The sequence below is a fragment of the Salmo salar genome, chromosome ssa01 (assembly GCF_905237065.1).
Source record: "Salmo salar chromosome ssa01, Ssal_v3.1, whole genome shotgun sequence".
NCBI classification, from domain to species: domain Eukaryota; kingdom Metazoa; phylum Chordata; class Actinopteri; order Salmoniformes; family Salmonidae; genus Salmo; species Salmo salar.
The window spans coordinates 22,079,722-22,098,584 of record NC_059442.1 but is presented as its reverse complement, the minus strand read 5'-3'; the positions used below and the strand labels follow the sequence as shown (position 1 = coordinate 22,098,584).

The 18,863-nt window shown below is 43.3% G+C and overlaps 2 protein-coding genes and 1 pseudogene across 4 annotated transcripts in view; 1 reads left to right on the top strand and 2 right to left on the bottom strand.

The window, feature by feature from the left end:
* Positions 1-3,476, bottom strand: part of LOC106575860 (serine/threonine-protein kinase D3) — a 69,722-nt gene extending 66,246 nt beyond the window's left edge. Inside the window, exons 1-2 of one of the 3 annotated variants that reach the window (XM_014152601.2) lie at positions 3,174-3,476; positions 1,842-2,599 (exon numbers count right to left, since the gene is read on the bottom strand). In XM_014152601.2, coding sequence (XP_014008076.1) covers positions 1,842-2,150 — 309 coding nt within the window. In that variant the 5' untranslated portion in view covers positions 2,151-2,599; positions 3,174-3,476. The remainder of the gene's footprint in view (positions 1-1,841; positions 2,600-3,173) is intronic. The other 2 variants (XM_014152681.2, XM_045715011.1) reach the window with 2 other exon arrangements.
* Positions 3,477-3,491: 15 nt separating this feature from the next.
* mocs3 (molybdenum cofactor synthesis 3) lies at positions 3,492-11,817 on the bottom strand. The gene is made up of 13 exons (XM_014152847.2): positions 11,599-11,817; positions 11,165-11,291; positions 10,991-11,083; positions 10,613-10,733; positions 7,630-7,704; positions 7,332-7,449; positions 6,928-7,036; positions 6,783-6,845; positions 6,373-6,536; positions 5,949-5,996; positions 5,300-5,396; positions 5,005-5,112; positions 3,492-4,367 (listed from the first exon to the last, which is right to left on the bottom strand). The coding sequence occupies exons 1-13, from the start codon at positions 11,686-11,688 to the stop codon at positions 4,210-4,212; spliced, it is 1,371 nt and encodes a 456-aa protein (XP_014008322.2). The 5' UTR covers positions 11,689-11,817; the 3' UTR covers positions 3,492-4,209.
* Positions 11,818-12,299: 482 nt separating this feature from the next.
* LOC106570893 (glutaminyl-peptide cyclotransferase-like) lies at positions 12,300-18,553 on the top strand (annotated as a pseudogene).
* The last annotated feature ends 310 nt before the right edge of the window (positions 18,554-18,863 follow it).

The window sequence follows — 18,863 nt, the reverse complement described above, 5'->3', positions numbered from 1 at the left end:
CACACCATGACTGACCCACCGCCAAACCGGTCATGCTGGAGGATGTTGCAGGCAGCAGAACGTTCTCCACGGCGTCTCCAGACTCTGTCACGTCTGTCACATGCTCAGTGTGAACCTGCTTTCATCTGTGAAGAGCACAGGGCGCCAGTGGCGAATTTGCCAATCTTGGTGTTCTCTGGCAAATGCCAAACGTCCTGCACGGTGTTGGGCTGTAAGCACAACCCCCACCTGTGGACGTTGGGCACTCATACCACCCTCATGGAGTCTGTTTCTGACCGTTTGAGCAGACACATGCACATTTGTGGCCTGCTGGAGGTCATTTTGCAGGGCTCTGGCAGTGCTTCTCCTGCTCCTCCTTGCACAAAGGCGGAGGTAGAGGTCCTGCTGCTGGGTTGTTGCCCTCCTACGGCCTCCTCCACGTCTCCTGATGTACTGGCCTGTCTCCTGGTAGCGCCTCCATGCTCTGGACACTACGCTGACAGACACAGCAAACCTTCTTGCCATAGCTCGCATTGATGTGCCATCCTGGATGAGCTGCACTACCTGAGCCACTTGTGTGGGTTGTAGACTCCGTCTCATGCTACCACTAGAGTGAAAGCACCGCCAGCATTCAAAAGTGACCAAAACATCAGCCAGGAAGCATAGGAACTGAGAAGTGGTCTGTGGTCCCCACCTGCAGAACCACTCCTTTATTGGGGGTGTCTTGCTAATTGCCTATAATTTCCACCTGTTGTCTATTCCATTTGCACAACAGCATGTGAAATTTATTGTCAATCAGTGTTGCTTCCTAAGTGGACAGTTTGATTTCACAGAAGTGTGATTGACTTGAAGTTACATTGTGTTGTTTAAGTGGTCCCTTTATTTTTTTGAGCAGTGTATATATAAATATATATATATATATATATATATATATATATATATATATATATCATGATCTAATAAGCAGTCTAATGTATGCTATCAGTTGGATAGGAACATCTGAATGTGAATCTGAAATCTGTATTCTGAGCCAAGGCCACTCCAAACAAATGGAATCAGCAAACTACCTTTGGTTCCATTTTCCAAATTTGCTTTTGCCTCTTTCTAGCCAGTGGTACATGGGCATCCACTGTTTGTTGATACAGCCTATATGTTCAAAGACTTGTCTTATGCAGGGGCCATAACCCAAAGTCATTACCAAGAGCCACCATTGTCATGGAAAATAAACTGGCTTGAACATTACATCACGGATGGCTTTGAGAGGAATAAACCACTGAGTGGTTCAGTGTTAGTGTCGCCAGTGAGAGTACACCACAATGTAAATAGCTGATGCTACTAGATCGTGCACGCCAACCGGAGAGGCTTCACTGCTGCCGAGCGTGCTGCTGCGGTGCATAAAACTCACTCTGTGCACGAGACACAGATGTCTGCTTCACAAAAACAAAGCGTAAACAGAGGAGTATGGCAGAGAAATGGCAAACCACAGATGCTATGCATTTCAGGGCAACACTGTCTGCAATATAACTGTCTCACTGTTCATTTAAACTGTGTTCTTTCAACTTGCAACCACAGCAAAGAATACAGAACAACATTCCAAAGAGCAGTGTTAAGGAAATATGCCCCTGATTTACTTAGCAGTATTCTTGATGGAAGACTTTCCAAACTTTCTAGAAACTTGAAATTGAACCACAAAAAGACAACTAAGATTTTAGGATTTACAGTGAATTTGCTTTCTCTTGCTCAGGCCTATCGATTGCATTTCATTCTATAAATATTTGTATAAGTCAACCATTTTTCACTCTGTCATTATGCATTAGCTGCAGTAGGTCAAGTGTTATAACAAGGAAGGGATGTGTAATTACCTTTTGGTCGACTATAGAGCAGACCAGGTCTTTGACAGCAGACAGCGACAGGTCATGGTTCTCCAGGTTCACCATCTCTCTGGTCAGGCCAATCTGGAGGAGGAAGGACACTCCATGGAAAGAGCTGCGGGAGTTGGTGGGGCTGGGAGCGCTGTGAGTGTGACTTCTGTGACTCCCGTTGGACAGGCGGCTGTAGAGGGGTGCTGGGGGGCTTGGCGATGGTGAGGGAGTCGGAGGCAGGACTGGGAGTTGTGAGTGGAGGTAGGCTTTAGGAACGGACGGAGGAGTTGAGCTGCTGCAGGCAGACATTGGGTTTCTTCCAATGGCAGAGATGACGCAAAATGTAAAGTAATGGAACTGTCAGTGATGCCTTGTTAAATGAGGCACCACTGAAACACTAAGCACAGACACCTTGAAGAAACACTCAATACTCATTCTAGGAGACATGAAATGCAAGGTCTTCAAAGTATCATGAGCAGTGTTAGTCAACAGCAATAGTCAAACTTTCCTCCCCATTGACTTCTCAGACAGATACCTGGCAATCAATTCATGGACAAAGCCTATTGATTGCACCAAATGGCCTCCGCTCACTCTTCAAGGCTAGAGATGTGTGCAGTATGCACTGTGGATGCTCCGGACGTGGTAGATCGATTCCCCAACGCTCACTGCAAGAGGCGGTCACCATTCCAAACGTCATGTTCTTGAATGGTGTCCCCTCACAGTACTGGAGTCAGAAATCCGCCCTGACCACAGAAAACCTGTCACAAAACAGATGCAGTAAATGTAATGATGGTAGAATATAATGTGTTTGGGTTTGTGGAAATGGAAGTAGGCTATAAAAGTCGTAATTTTACATTATTCAACCTAACTGAACAAATTCAGCAAAAGAAATCATGACGTCAAAGCTGAGAAGGCTATGCAATAACAATACGAGCTGCAATTTACGGGAAATAAACATGGTAAGGCTAAGGTTTGCATACAATAAACAAATTGAATAATTGTAGACCTAATTTTAAACTTCGATTATATTGTTAGCAACACTTAAAATGTAGGTGCGCAAGTACAAACAATGCATCACGTTTTAGAACCATACATTAGGGCATGTTATCTAGTTATCTATTCTCATGCAGAACCAACATCTGGAATCAAGGCTTCTCAACATCCTCCCGCTTTCGATTGAACTGCTGGCAGAAAACTACGTGTCCACGAATGCCAACCAAACAAGTTATACAACACCTGGTTTTGCAGTGAAAGCTTCTTGAAATATTATTCACTATGAATTAACTATTCCAATCGTATATACACGTCTAAAATAACATAGACCTACATTACCTTCACCTTCTGAATAAGGCAGCATTGGATCCATGGACAGTGGACAGTAAAAACTTCTCCAAAAACTCCCAACAATCGAAGAAAACGAAGATTCAATTTGCCTTATCGCTAAATCATACAAATGCGCAACAATGTAACCACATGCATTTGTGCAAATGTTTAAACGCGCGCTAAGACTCACATTACCGAGTTCTCCGCTTTTTGAAACTTTCTCTTGTAGTCTATTCGTTGTTGTCAGATAGTAAATTCATGTGCATTTTATTATCGTCCCAGCTGTGACTTCTCCCCCTATTCTGACAGAAAAAAACAGGAGAAAGGTTCCTGGGGCTTGGAGTTCGATCACATATTTGCTTTATTGGGTTTCCATCGGTGAAGAGAAATATTCAAACTACAACCTCACAAATGCAATGGCTTCTCTAAAATGTTCACTTTACATTGCGCATGCCTCTTTCATCTACAGCCTTTCCGTTATTCGGGCTGATGCAGGAAAAAAACTAGTTACACGACCTCGATTGGTTCAGTTCTGAAAATAAGTTGCCGACAAAGGAGAAACATGTTAACATTCTTTACACTGTCGCAGTGTTGCTTCTAATATTGTTTTGGAGAGGATGGTGACATGCATCAGCCACTTATTGTTTCATATCCAAATATGGAACTGGCAACACATTATGAATGTATAGATGTGTAATAACTTTACAATAACACATTCGTTAACTTTTATCAATGTTCCTGAATAACTAAAAATTCATAATGAAGTAACACATAAATATATATATACGCACACACACATATTACCCTGCATCCCCTTCACAATGAATTGGGGTTATAAAAATGATACAATCTGGAACAAGGTTATATATATATACACCTTTAAGATGTAACTGCAATTTAATCTGTCAGTCATATTTGCCATGTCCAATGCAACCAGCATACATAAAACAAGTTAAGGTAGAAAAATTGTCGCTATGATGACACATTTATGAACATGTTTATTAACAAAGTCATGAATCCACAGCGCAGAACCTGTGACATTGAGTCAATACTGTGGGAAAGAGGGGTCTATCTTCTGGGCCCAGGCCATCAGCCCTCCACAGATGTCTTTAACAGTGACAAAGTCCACTTCAGAGCCTGACATCTTCTCCAAGACCTGAACTGCCTTCTGGGAGTCATTACCCAGCTTACAGATCACATATACTGCAGTATGGAAACACAAACAGATCAAATTGATGAGTAGCTTCAATTTCCTGGCATCTCACAGGATTACCACATCTGGTTGACTACGTGAGACTAGGTGAGTTGAATATATAAAATGGGCAAGAAATATTCCTTGTTTGATGCTCAGCTAGAAGCAGAGTTATGGGATGGTATTGTAATTCACTATTGGATGTGTTATGGACATATGAAACGTGAATCAATTTGAAACTTAAGGGTGTCAGGTGTACTAGTTCAACTAAAGGTCTGTGTTTACTGTTTACACGGTCATTCCCAGAATTACCAATTCAAATAGTTCATTAATAACAACATATAAACAGGCTTGCTGGAAATACACTCTGCAGAAAAAAAGACCATGATGAGTATTCAATAAAAAAAAAAGAAGCCAGCTGTTCACGATGACAGTATATTTTTGTGTTGGAAAAATAATTACCTAGCAACTCCACCTCCCATCATTGGCTGTCCAAAATAGGTGAATACTCTCACAGGACAAGGCTACACAGACTTAATTAGCACTCAAATTACCACTCTTTTGTTCAGTGAATATGGGGCTGCTCCATACACCTAGCTAGCTACTGACCTGTGTAGCTAGATGAAGACCTATTCTCAGTCATATTACCTGGGACCTGGGATTCATTCGACATCTGCTCTTTCACTCTGCCAATTCTCTCCTTCAGCACTCGGATATGTTCGCTTTTCCTGTCCTCTAAACTGGATAGAGGAATGTCTAGCAATGATATAAGGAAATGAAACATTACTTAACGCAGCTCAGAACACTTATGAAAGCACAGGGATGACTGACATCATTAACAGCAGTATCTATATCCTCCTCACTAACTCCATATCTTACAAATGGTAACTATATAGCTAGAGGAGTACAATGAGAGGAGGGCATTCAGCCAGCATAAGGATACTGAGGGAGGTGGGCAGGTGACATATATCCACCTCCACTAGAGGGCGAACATCCAGCAGGAGATGAGCAGCTGTGTTGTCCACTATAGATTTATACTCCTGGCAATAGAAAGGAGAAATTTCAATGGTTGTCAGTGGTCACCTACAACACTCACTTTGTTAGACAGTGTAGTGTTTAAAAGGTCTGCCACATGTGAATTAAAGTTGCTGGTATTTTGTGAGATGACACAAAGATGGCACAAAGACTGGTTGAGTTGCTTAGGCTAATCACCATATGCATGGCACAACTGGCTGCCTTCTTTGAGTGGAGTTGGGTGGAGTAAGTTTTTTCACATTATTTCAATTATAGGAAATAAAACTGTTTCTGACTCCATGCCTTAAATAATCTCTATTTTAGGCCAATCAATCATGATCTTCATCTTAATGGCTCAATTCTTTTGAAAACTGTAATTTAGCAGAAACCCAAACAACTCCTAAACCACCACCATTTCTGTCAGTTTTCCGTAGAAAACGTACAGTCCAGTTTTAGTCATTTCCCATTTAGGGTTGGGTCAGCTTTTAGATTTAATCTGGGTTTATGAATGCACACGAATCACAGAAAATCAAGTGTAATCATAATTATAAAACAGAAAGTAATCAACTATACTCTACCTGCACTGTTACCCTCTGGTCTTTGGAGAGAAGGCTTAGTCTTCGACACTGAAAGAAAACCCAGAAAATATTAGGTAAATATTCAAAGCAAACATTGAAACTAAAATTGTCCTATAATTGATGGAAAATATATTTTTTTAGTTGAGCTAAGTACGGAAAACTCCTTTTGACATACAGTGCATATCTCTGCTATTTATCTAAATGATGGATAATTAACACATTTTCCTGGCACAACATTCCATGTGCTACGTGTAGTTCTAAGCCGTCAAAGGTGTAGTGATGACACTCACTCTGGTCATTTTAGATTGGGACATGACACCTCCTCTTACTTTAAAATGGTAACCTCACCCCTTGAACTGTATTAAATTGCAACTCAATATGCAAGATGTTTGCCCACTTGGCCCTCTTCTCAGTGACCCCTGACCTTATCTGTGGCAGCAGACCCACAGAACTTCTCATAGTCCACAAGGTGTGTGACAGTGGGGTTCTCTCCACACACAGCACAGCTGGCCTGCTTGGACCGCAGCCTGATGGACCGGAACTTGGCATCCTGGGCGTCAAACATCAACAGCTGTTGACCACAGGAAGCTGTCACACTCGGTCAAGGAAATTAGTAAAGTATATTCAGAAACAGACCTCAAAAGGTCCAGAAATGTTACAGAATTTCCTCTCTTTTAGTCAAGCGTTATCAGATGGGCATGAAGAAAAACACTCCTTCCTTCCCGTGCTTCATCCAGTCAGCACCATGACTAAGCAGAAAGTGTTGTTTCATTGTACAGTAGCTAAGCAGTGGGGCAGTGGAGTGACTCAGGGAGCTTTCACTGGGAAGGATACAGCCCTGTCCTGAGGCGATCTTCAGGACCTCCAACGCTTGGAAGCATCCCATGATCCCTGGCACTGAGAAAAAAAAGAGTGAAACATCAACAATCAATTCCTCTCTCTACCTAACAGTGAAGACACAGATTAGAAGAGGACTCACCTACTCCTAGGATCCCTCCGTCAGAGCAGTTGGTCACCATCTCTGGGGGTGGAGGCTTCGGGTACAGGCACCTGTAGCAGGGGCCTCCACGGTAGTTATACACTGTCAGCTAGACACATTTACATTTTAGTCAGTTAGCAGACGCTCTTATCCAGAGCGACTTACAGTAGTGAATGCATAGATTTCACACATTTTTTCTTCTTCTCCGTACTGGTCCCCCGTGGGAATCGAACCCACAACCCTGGCATTGCAAACACCATGCTCTACCAACTGAGCCACACTGGACCAGACAAGAGGGGTTTACTATGCACAAAGGAGAACCAATAAACATATTCCATTTACTAGTCAGTCATCGATGTAAATCCAGTTAGGATGTGGGGACTAAAATGTAACTAGATCCTTACCTGGCCCTCCATTCTCAGGGCACTGGCAGATACTAGGGGCTTGCCACTGAGGACACAGGCATCATTCACCAGATACCGAGTGGGAACGTTGTCTGAACAGTCAGCCACAATGTCGTACATGAGGTGGATAATGTCAAGGAGTAAAAATGCAGTGATTTTCTTCCCTCAAAAAGTCAGTGTTATGGTAAATGTTTGACTCTTGGATTTGATGACATGGAAATCCTGTATGACAAACAGTAAAACCTATTCTTTACCCCCTGGAAGATAATAGAAGGCACAAGGCTGATACGGAGGATACTGTTGGATGAGCTGTAAGGCATTCTCTGGAGACAGCTGGAGGTGGTAGGGAATGCATTCTACTGTGGAGTTCAACCTGTACACACATAAAAAGGACAGACAAGGCCATTCACATTCAACCCCTGATACTCATTTTGGAGAGCAAGAACTACTGCACAAAATATAGGCTCGCCAATTCTCTTTTCCTCTGAATGACAAAACCTTAGACGCCCTCCAGTGATTTGTTTTACTTTTCCTGTTGAATTTTTTTTTCTCCAAAGTATAAATACCCCCACTTCTGCAATGTCATGAGGCATCTGGATCACCTATTGAGATGTGCCTTTTGTTAAGTAAATCAGGAGTTAAATGAGGTGAAAAGGAGACAGGAGCAGGAATTTAACATTCAATTGCAATGCCATTAATGTACTGTATGTACACTAACAAATAAGAGTGGTGACTATAGCTATAGAGTTATCTGAAAGCAAGCTATTGCTGTTTGAGTAAATGGCACCACCAAGTGGCTATAGCTATGCTGTGGAGGTTCATCACAGTACTGCAGCATCAGTGAGTGAAAGACCACAATAAGTGCTTTCGAAAATAAATAAACTGGGAAAGATAGTTGAGTATTCGTGGACAGTCAAAACAACAGTGTAATACAACCTGTGACAATGTAGTGAGATGGCAGTGAATGCACCAACTTATGGTAGGCCTACATGCCAGTGACTGACATGATTACAGTCCATCCTAGCTTTTTCAAACAGAAATTCGCTTCGTGCAACTCCAACTCTAAAAAGTTCTGGGACATTGTAAAGTCCATAGAGAATAAGAACACCTCCTCCCAACTGCCCACTGCACTGAGGATAGGAAACTGTCACCACCGATAAGCCCACTATAATTGAGAATTTCAACAAGCATTTTTCTACGGCTGGCCATGCTTTCCACCTAACTACCCCTACTGCATTCAACAGCACTGCACCCCCCACAGCTACTCGCCCAAGCCTCCCCCATTTCTCCTTCTCCCAAATCCATTCAGCTGATGTTCTGAAAGAGCTGCAAATTCTGGACCCCTACAAATCAGCTGGGCTTGACAATCTGGACCCTTTCTTTCTAAAATTATCTGCCGAAATTATTGCAACCCCTATTACTAGCCTGTTCAACCTCTCGTGTCGTCTGAGATTCCCATAGATTGGAAAGCAGCTGCTGACATCCCCCTCTTCAAAGGAGGTGACACTCTTGACCCAAATTGCTACAGACCTATATCCATCCTACCCTGCCTTTCTAAGGTCTTCGAAAGCCAAGTCAACAAACAGATTACCGACCATTCGAATCCCACCGCACCCTCTCCGCTATGCAATCTGGTTTCAGAGCTGTTCATGGGTGCACCTCAGCCACGCTCAAGGTCCTAAACGACATCGTAACCGCCATCGATAAGAAACAATACTGTGCTGCCGTATTCATTGACCTGGCCAAAGCTTTTGACTCTGTTAATCACCACATCCTCATCGGCAGACTCAGTAGCCTTGGTTTCTCAAACGATTGCGTCGCCTGGTTCACCAACTACTTCTCTGACAGAGTTCAGTGTGTCAAATCGGAGGGCCTACTGTCTGGACCTCTGGCAGTCTCTATGGGGGTACCACAGGGTTCAATTCTTGGGCCAACTCTTTTCTCTGTATACATAAATGATGTCGCTCTTGCTGCTGGTGAATCTCTCATCCACCTCTACGCAGACGACACCATTCTGTACACTTCTGGCCCTTCTTTGGACACTGTGTTAACAACCCTCCAGACGAGCTTCAATGCCATTCAACTCTCCTTCCGTGGTCTCCAACTGCTCCTAAACACAAGTAAAACTAAATGCATGCTCTTCAACCGATCGCTGCCTGCACCTGCCCGCCTGTCCAGCATCACTTCTCTGGACGGTTCTAACTTAGAATTTGTGGACAACTACAAATACCTAGGTGTCTGGTTAGACTGTAAACTCTCCTTCCAGACTCACATCAATCATCTCCAATCCAAAGTGAAATCTCGAATTGGCTTCCTATTTCGCAACAAAGCATCCTTCACTCATGCTGCCAAACATACCCTCGTAAAACTGACCATCCTACCAATCCTCGACTTCGGCGATGTCATTTACAAAATAGCTTCCAATACCCTACTCAACAAGCTGGATGCAGTCTATCACAGTGCCATCCGTTTTGTCACCAAAGCCCCATATACTACCCACCACTGCGACCTGTACGCTCTCGTTGGCTGGCCTTCGCTTCATAATCGTCGCCAAACACATTGGCTCCAGGTCATCTACAAGACCCTGCTAGGTAAAGTCCCCCCTTATCTCCGCTCACCATAGCAGCACCCACCTGTAGCACGCGCTCCAGCAGGTATATCTCTCTGGTCACCCCTAAAGCCAACTCCTCCTTTGGTCGTCTCTCCTTCCAGTTCTCTGCTGCCAATGACTGGAACGAACTACAAAAATCTCTGAAACTGGAAACACTTATCTCCCTCACTAGCTTTAAGCACCAGCTGTCAGAGCAGCTCACAGATCACTGCACCTGTACATAGCCCATCTATAATTTAGCCCAAACTACTACCTCTTCCCCTACTGTATTTATTTATTTTATTTATTTTGCTCCTTTGCACCATATTATTTATATTTTATCTCTGAACTTTCTTCAAACTACAAATCTACCATTCCAGTGTTTTTCTTGCTATACTTTATTTACTTTGCCACCATGGCATTTTTTTGCCTTTATCTCACATAATTTGCTCACATTGTATATAGTCTTATTTTTAATTTTTTCTACTGCATCATTGATTGTATGTTGTTTTACTCCATGTGTAACTCTGTGTTTTTGTATGTTGTCGAACTGCTTTGCTTTATCTTGGCCAGGTCGCAATTGTAAATGAGAACTTGTTCTCAACTTGCCTACCTGGTTAAATAAAGGTGAAATAAATAAATTAAATAAATAAATGTATCAGCCTGTGCAGGCCCCAGTAGCCTCGTGTACCTTCTGACAGCATGGGCAGCAGACTGGGCCTTGGCCTGGCCCTGGCTGTCTTCTCCATGGAGTACCTGTCTGTGCAGGTTACTCAGTTCCACCTCGTCATAGTCCAGAAGACCCACACGCCCTGGGGTTATAGAGGGATGGACACATGTTATAACAGTGTACACACACATAAGTATTGCATATCCCTAAAGGTTCACAGGTCTATTACATGTGTAGGCCTACCTAATACTTTGTGAAGTTATGCTATCCTCAAATGCTTTGTTGATTTGTATTGATTCAAGGGACTTGTTCTTCTATTTGGATGTACAGCATATGAATCATTGACCATTACTGAGGGTACAACTTACTGAAATTCTCTTTCCCCACATTTTTACCTACCAATTCCTGCTGCAGCTAGATACTGTGCCAGGGGACAGCCTAGTCCTCCACACCCCACAACCAGCACTGATGTCTGGGAGAGGTTTAGCTGACCTGCAGAGATCAAATGATGGGTTCAATAGTGTTTTTCAACAGTGTTTTACTCAAAGATTGGGTGAAAGCTGCCATTATTACCTTGTACACCAAACTCTGGCAGTATAAGCTGTCTGCTGTAGCGCATGATGTCTTCATTGGACAAGGCTGCCTTGAGTTTCAGAGGTGGAAGTGTTGTCACTTTCTCCTGCAGATCTATCAAACTGTTCTGATTTCAGTGGCGAAAGGGTGGAGGTTCAGAATACGTTAAAGTTGTTGTCATTATTTTAGACAATAACCAAATATAACATGTCAAGGGATATAAAGTCAATTGATTTGTAAGCTAGTTAGCCTCGCGAATCTATCCATCCAAATCTCCTCTTGTTGACTCAAACTAAAGAGGTCTTCCTCACTGCTCAAACTCTGAATCATATAGCTATTATAACGTGCGCTGCTGCTAAATAGCCACTGCAAGCACGAGGCTACAGCTACCTCCTGATAGTCAATGTAAAAGCTAAAGAGAGTCATAGGCCTACCTTTTCTAATGCCAGTTTATTCTTCAATGCAACTATCTCTTTTTCTTTCTCCATAAGCCGTGCCTTCAAGCAGGAAACCTCTTCCGCCATTGCTACAATACGATAGAAAACTGTCACAACGTTGCTGGCTGTTACTGTTTCAGTGATGTTTGTGGTGATTTGTAGCACTCGGTACTTCCTGGTCTACAGAAGAGGCCCAGTGTAATGAGACCACGTGCCAGTTGGAGGTGCGTTGCAGCGCCACGTTGAATGTAGCGGGTTGATCAAGGCACTACAAGCGCTGCTGTCACTGCGCAGCTTCGTTCCCACTGTTTGATTACTTTACTAGTAGGTCTATAAGCCGCTTAGGTCATTTACAAATGGGAAATGTACGTTTTGAATTCACTTTGAAAGGATATACTTACATTTTTACTGACATTAGTTTACTTTTATTATATGATTGCCATACCTAAAATGCAGATACATTTAGGGATGCAAGCTTTGTTCAAATGTTATAATCAGTAATATCATAAATTGAATTGAAGCCTTCATTAAAAAAAATCTAACATTAAACCAAAGGGAAAATTTTACAAACCAATAATTCATAAATAGACCCTCTGCTCTCTCTGGCGCCTTGGGATAAATAAATAAATAAAAACAATGACGCACTGAAGATTACACGGAGGAGCGCCTCGGAATGTTCAGTGAGAGAAACCGCGGCGATGGTTGAACGTCTCCCCAGTCCGTTTATGCATGTGTTTTATGTTGTAGGAATTTGTGCAACATTTGTCGATAATATCAATGGACAGAAGGCACAGATCCCATGGACACAAGAGAAGGTAGGCTATAAAAACACTACATTATATTGTTCAATGATTATGTGAGCATGTTCTTGTTGCTTTTATTTTAAAAAAAGTTACCTGTTTTCATTTTCTAGATTACGTTTTCTATTGCATGTATGATTGTTATAGCCTAAATTAATAAAACATGTTATTTTTCTATTGTAACAAGATTGCTGGGCTGCCTGGGAAAAATTCCCAAGGGGGAAAATGCAATGAATAGATGGGCAATGAGATAAACACACAGGCAGTATCTAGAATATTTTCCACATATTGACATTTCATATTTATAATGAATAATATTGCAAACCATTTATTTTCAAAGTGGGTTTGTAGCCTAGCTACTAAAATAGTATAATCCATGCAAAGTAACAATAAAGCACAGTCTGATCTCAAATTGTATTTTATTAGCTGTTCACTTGCAATACACTCTTAGAAAAAATGGGTTCCTAAAGGTTTTTTTGGCTGTCCCTATAGGATAACCCTTTTTGGTTCCAGGTAGAGGCCTTTTGGGTTTCAGGTAGAAGCCTTTTGGGTTCCATGTAGAACCCTCTGTGGCAGGTTTCATCATGGAACCCAAAAGGGTTCTACCTGGAACCAAAAAGGTAATTCAAAGGGTTCTCCTATGGAGACAGCTGAATAACCATTTTAGGTTCTAGATAGCACCTTATTTTCTAAGAGTGTAGATGTTGTGTAATTCCTTTGTGACGCAACGCGCTTGGCCATGCAGCTCCATGTTGTTCATCCTCTCTTCTCTTTGTCTCGTTGCTATGGCAGCACAGTCATCATCATTGATCCACCAATTGCAGATCTTGATATTTATAGATCTTAAGTCAAACCCCTTTTACCACAGGAGGCTGCTGAGGGGAGGATGGCTCATAATAATGTCTGAAACGGAGCGAATGGAATAGCATCGAACACATAGAATCCATTCCCCTGCAGCCATTACCATGAGACGGTCTTCCCCAATTAAGGTGCCACCAACCTCATGTGTGACCCATGGTGTGAGCCCATTCCCTGCAGCGTTCATCTAGGAAAGAGATATTCTAATACAAGATCCTTACGGTATTGGTTTTAAATCTCTGTGATCATAACCAGTTTACTACTCTATTGCATTGGTTAATAGCCCATGTGTTACTATGTTATTAGCCCACTGTGTTATTACCTTCTGTAAAAGGCAGCGGGTAGCCTAGCGGTTAAGAGGTTGGGACAGTAACCGAAAAGTTGGTGGTTCGAATCCCTGAGCTGACTAGATGAAAAATATGTTGATGTGCCCTTGAGCAAGGCACTTAACCCTAATTACTCCTGTAAGTCGCTCTGGATAATAGTGTCTGCTAAATGACTAACATGTAAATGTAATGGAGGCTGCTGAATGGAGAGAGAAGAAAGACCATGCTCCTTCCAGGATGAAGTCCCAGAGAATCCACACAATAATCATAATCATCTCCTCAGCCAGATCACCACATGCCAATTATACCCTGAAACAATAGAGAGCTACTGATCTTCAGAGCACAGTGTAGGCTACAAGGGAAGGGTGATGTTATTCTCTCATTCACCACCTTTTTTATCACTGTGCTGGCACTCAGTCCCGGTTACCAGGACAACAGATGATCACTGCACAAGAGGAAGGTGACCTTTGAGACCAAACGAAAACGATCTGGGTCAGTGGAATACCATCAATACCCTATTTAATGTCCATGTGTGTTTTTCCAGAATGATATTTAAGCTGAGTTTGTTATAGACAGATTCAGGACCTGTTTGTTTTCTCCCTTATTATCTCCTATATTTACATTGAAGTCATTTACAGTAGTGAGTGTATACCTTCTCTTTCATACTGGTCCCCTGTGGGAAACAAACTCATAACCCTGGCTTTGCAAGTGCCATGCTCTATCAACTGAGCCATACATGACCAACTGTAGTCTTTGATTTGATGATTGGGTAACCCTGTCGGATGATGTGTAGCTTGTCTTGATGATACACATCAGCCAGACAGAATATACAGATGATCATATAGCAAGGTGTTGTAAACAACAGACATCAAAATAACACATTGGAGCAATTCATAATGGCCAATTAACTGACAGTTTGAAATCCTACAGTACATCATGTACTGATAGATATCCCACAAAGCTACAGTATTAAGAGACCGTGATGATCTGTGCATCATCTGTATTTCCTGCCTGTTCCTCAATTTGAATGTATCACTAGAGGAGATTTCCCTTTTTCTTCTTTGAAGGTCTGCACATTGCAACTGTAGCACAATGTTCTTTCACAGTATCTAAACTGTATATTTCCTTCTACACACTGTAGATACTGGAATAAGATGGTAGTGATTAGCAATGGTATTACTTTCCCTGCATGGATGTCTTTATTGATAGCTTTGTGAAAGGTTGAAGCCTAGCGGTTAAGAGCGTTGGGCCAGTAACCGAAAGGTTGCTGGTTTAATTGCTCCTGTAAGTCGCTCCGGATAAAAGCGTCTACTAAAACGTCAAATGTTTAAATTAATCGAACTCCTTGGTTGAATTAACAACGATTAATGAGGAGATTTATTGCATTTGTGATGCCTTTTTTCAATGACAGAGTCTCTGCCAGGGCTTCTCTCAACTATAACAGCTGGTAAGGAAACCCACAGGCTGATCCTCATGGATATCAGAGAAGCAGTCATAATTCTGATTCTCTTGTCTTATCTTGTCCCTCTCGTCTCCTCTCATCTTTTCTGCCTAGATTGGCCACAAGCCCAGCACCCTCAGCTCCAGTGACATCACCAGGGTCTTGTCACACACAGACTTGAACCAGATGTGGCAGAGGGACCTCAGGCCTCTGCTAGTGTCACGGTACCCCAACTCTGCAGGTAGCCTGGCAGTGCATCAGGTCGGTATCCCCATGGCATGTACAATCAGCTGTGTGTGGTCTACTTATAACGTCATAGAGATGATTAGACTAGTCAATCAATGTAGGAGAGGGGTTTTAGTCAGTTCTTCTCAGTCAGTTACCAGGATGACGTTTGGTAAGTGTTTCCCAATGCTTTGTCTATTTAACTGTGCAACGTGTGTCTCCCAATAGCACATCAAGAGCACTCTGGGTTCTCTGAGGGCAGGCTGGGATGTTAAGGAGGACACGTTTGAGTCACTCACCCCTTACGGTCCCATGACTTTCAACAACATCATCGCTACCCTCAACCCCTCCGCCAAGCGCCGTCTGGTGCTGGCGTGCCACTACGACTCCAAGTACTACCCTCCCCAGTGGCATGGGCGTCAGTTCCTGGGTGCCACGGACTCAGCTGTGCCCTGTGCCATGATGCTGGAGCTTGTATAGGCTCTGGACCACGAGCTAAAGACTCTAAAGGTGGGGAAAGGTTGAGAATTTTCTCATATGTCCACTTTAGTCTGTACAATCATTTATATAATGTAGAATAGTTTTCTGAGCAATATTAAATCAGAAAAGTTTGTAAAACCCACTCAAAGTTTTTACACAGCTGTAGCCAAGATCAACAAAGAATTGCAGGATGTTGAGAAAAGAAAAGAGATGGAATTCACTTAGCAGTCACAGTCTGAGGGGATGGGTCCCGAGTGACAGGGACTGCCATATGGCCTGGCCAGGGGACATGTTTCTCTGACTGTGCAGATAGTGCCAAAGGCCACCATGAATACCGATTTCTTCATATAGCAGTGTTTTGTTTAAACCAATAGGTGGCAGCAAAGTTAAAAGTTCACACTACTAGTTCCCAAAGTACTGTGTGTAGTACTTTTATCTTTTTCACCCCCCTTCTTTTTCTCTCCGTCTCACTCTCTCTCTCACTCTCTCATTCTCTCTCAGGAATCCAATCCCAACCTGTCTCTCCAGCTATTGTTCTTTGATGGTGAGGAGGCTCTGTTCCAGTGGACCGCTACAGACTCCCTGTACGGCTCCCGCCAGCTCAGGAGATGGAGAACACAGCACACCCACCTGCAGCCACAGACACCAATGAGCTGTATTGTATTTCAGGTATTACAGGCACATATTTAAACACCCAAGCACAAATTCAGCCAATTCAGTGCTTATCAGGACCTAAGATTCACCTTGTTGCAGTGCAGCAGGGATGGGCTATCTTAAAATCTATCTTAAGACTCAGCAATCTTGTTTGATTTATAAACATATCTTACAGCCTTGACAAGCAACCATTAAGGAGGTGTGAGTAGTGGGATATATTTGGACATTCATCATGTCATCTACAATAAGAATATCTCAAATAAATGTAAGATGTGTTATTCTGTATCCGAGCTGTATCCAAGCTATGGAGATATAGTACTACTGTTGTTTAAACAAGTAGAGCACCTTTCCTGTCACCTTTTCTGTCAGGGAAGAGAGATAAAGGAGACTCTCTGAGAGGCTCATAGTCCTGCAGTGAGGTATGTGTGTGTTTTAGAGAGGAGCCATGCATTGGGCATGGTGCTAATGTAACACACAGAAGAACACATGATGTCATCCTTAACCACAAAGCTTCCAGGCAGTGGGCTTTAAGGGAGTTATCTCCAGGCTGTGGAGAGTTACTTTCCCATGAGACCTGGCTGGTGGAGCCTCTCACACACTGACCTAAGGGGATTCTATTTCTTCCTCTCCTCCTCTTCTTCCCTTCGTTTTCCCTCTCCCCCATGACCTGTTTGTGCTCTTAGACCTGATTGGAGGCCCTAGCCCTCGCTTTGGCAACCAGTTCCCCAACACTGCCCGGTGGCTCACCAGAATGCAGAACATTGGTGAGAGCTCACAGACTCTGATCTCTGTCATTCTGTCTGTCTGTCAGTCTGTCTGTCTGTCTGTCTGTCTGTCTGTCTGTCTGTCTGTCTGTCTGTCTGTCTGTCTGTCTGTCTGTCTGTCTGTCTGTCTGTCTGTCTGTCTGTCTGTCTGTCTGTCTGTCTGTCTGTCTGTCTGTCTGTCTGTCTGTCTGTCTGTCTGTCTGTCTGTCTGTCTGTCTGTCTGTCTGTCTGTCTGTCTGTCTGTCTGTCTGTCTGTCTGTCTGTCTGTCTGTCTGTCTGTCATTCTAGGAGCCCATCTGTCATTCTGTCTGTCTGTCTGTCTGTCTGTCTGTCTGTCTGTCATTCTAGGAGCCCCTGTCTGTCTGTCTGTCTGTCTGTCTGTCTGTCTGTCTGTCTGTCTGTCTGCATCACATTGGCCAGCTGAAGGACCATCCAAATTACATTACTTCTGGCCTGGTATGCCTGTGGGTCCGGTGCAGGATGACCACATGCCATTCCTCAACAGAGGTAAACTAACACACAACACACTGGGTCTGACACCGGCTTGGATGTGTTCTGTAGGGTACAAATGAACTTTGTATTGTGGTTTGATCTCAGGTGTGCACATCCTCTATCTCATCCCCACCCCCTTCCCCTGTGTGGTACACATTTGATGACAACGAGCAGAACCTGGACCGCTCCACCATCGTGAACCTCAACAAGATCCTGCAGGTGTTTGTGCTGGAGTACCTCAATACAAAGCCTCAAGCCCTGAACCCCCAAAACACCCCCTAAATGTTAGGGCTTGTCTGGTTCTAGTGGGACCACAGCTCTCTCTACATACATCAAATATGACAGGGATTAGGATGTGTCTGTTGTTTTGGAAACATGAAGCTGTGTAAAAGTAAACATTCTTGATATTGTTTAGTAATGTCTACATTTGGATAAACATTTGTAATCCTCCTAAAATCCCAAAGCGATGAAAATACCAAGCCCAGTGAAGTGGGATCTTGTGGAAAGCAGGGCAGCTATCATAAGATCCCTATCCACTGAGCTCTCCTCGCTCTCACACCCTCCTTTCAGCACCCTGTCTTCACAGCCAGGGCCAATACACACACACACACAAAGCCCTATCGATGCTCTGTCCCTAGCCTCCAGACTACCACACAGGATCTTCTGTGTGTCTGCTTCCACAGTGCTCTCTTTATGTTCCCACATCCCCTTCTCTTTCTGAGGAGCTATGCCTGTGCCCCACTAGCCAAGAGGAAGAAAAGATAGACATGCAGATAGACTAACAAGATAAACACTGGGGCTCCCAAGTGGCTCAGCGGTCTAACGCACTACATCTCAGCACTAGAGGCGTCACTACAGACCCTGGGTCGATCCCGGGCTGTATCACAACGGCCGTGATCGGTAGTCCCATAGGGCGGCTGTAACAGGCGTCGTATGGAGTAGACCAAGGCGCAGCGGGTTGAGTGCTCATCTTAAACTTTTATTGAGACACGTAACAAAACAAGAAAACGAACAAACGCACAGTATTGCAGGCTACACACACACACACACACACACACACACACACACACACACACACACACACACACACACACACACACACACACACACACACACACACACACACACACACACACACACACACACACACACACACACACACACAGCTATGCAAAAACAACTTCCCACAAAAGACAGGTGAAAAAAGGGCTACCTAAGTATG

What these genes read in the sequence shown, in the direction of transcription:
- mocs3 (XM_014152847.2), bottom strand. Translation starts at nt 11,688, where the DNA reads ATGGCGGAAGAGGTTTCCTGCTTGAAGGCACGGCTTATGGAGAAAGAA. An exon ending in GCTGCCCATGCTGTCAGAAG is followed by an intron (nt 7,705 to 10,612) that starts GTACACGAGGCT and finishes ATGTGTGTACAG; the next exon opens with GTTGAACTCCACAGTAGAAT. An exon ending in CGGAGGGATCCTAGGAGTAG is followed by an intron (nt 6,846 to 6,927) that starts GTGAGTCCTCTT and finishes TTTTTTTCTCAG; the next exon opens with TGCCAGGGATCATGGGATGC.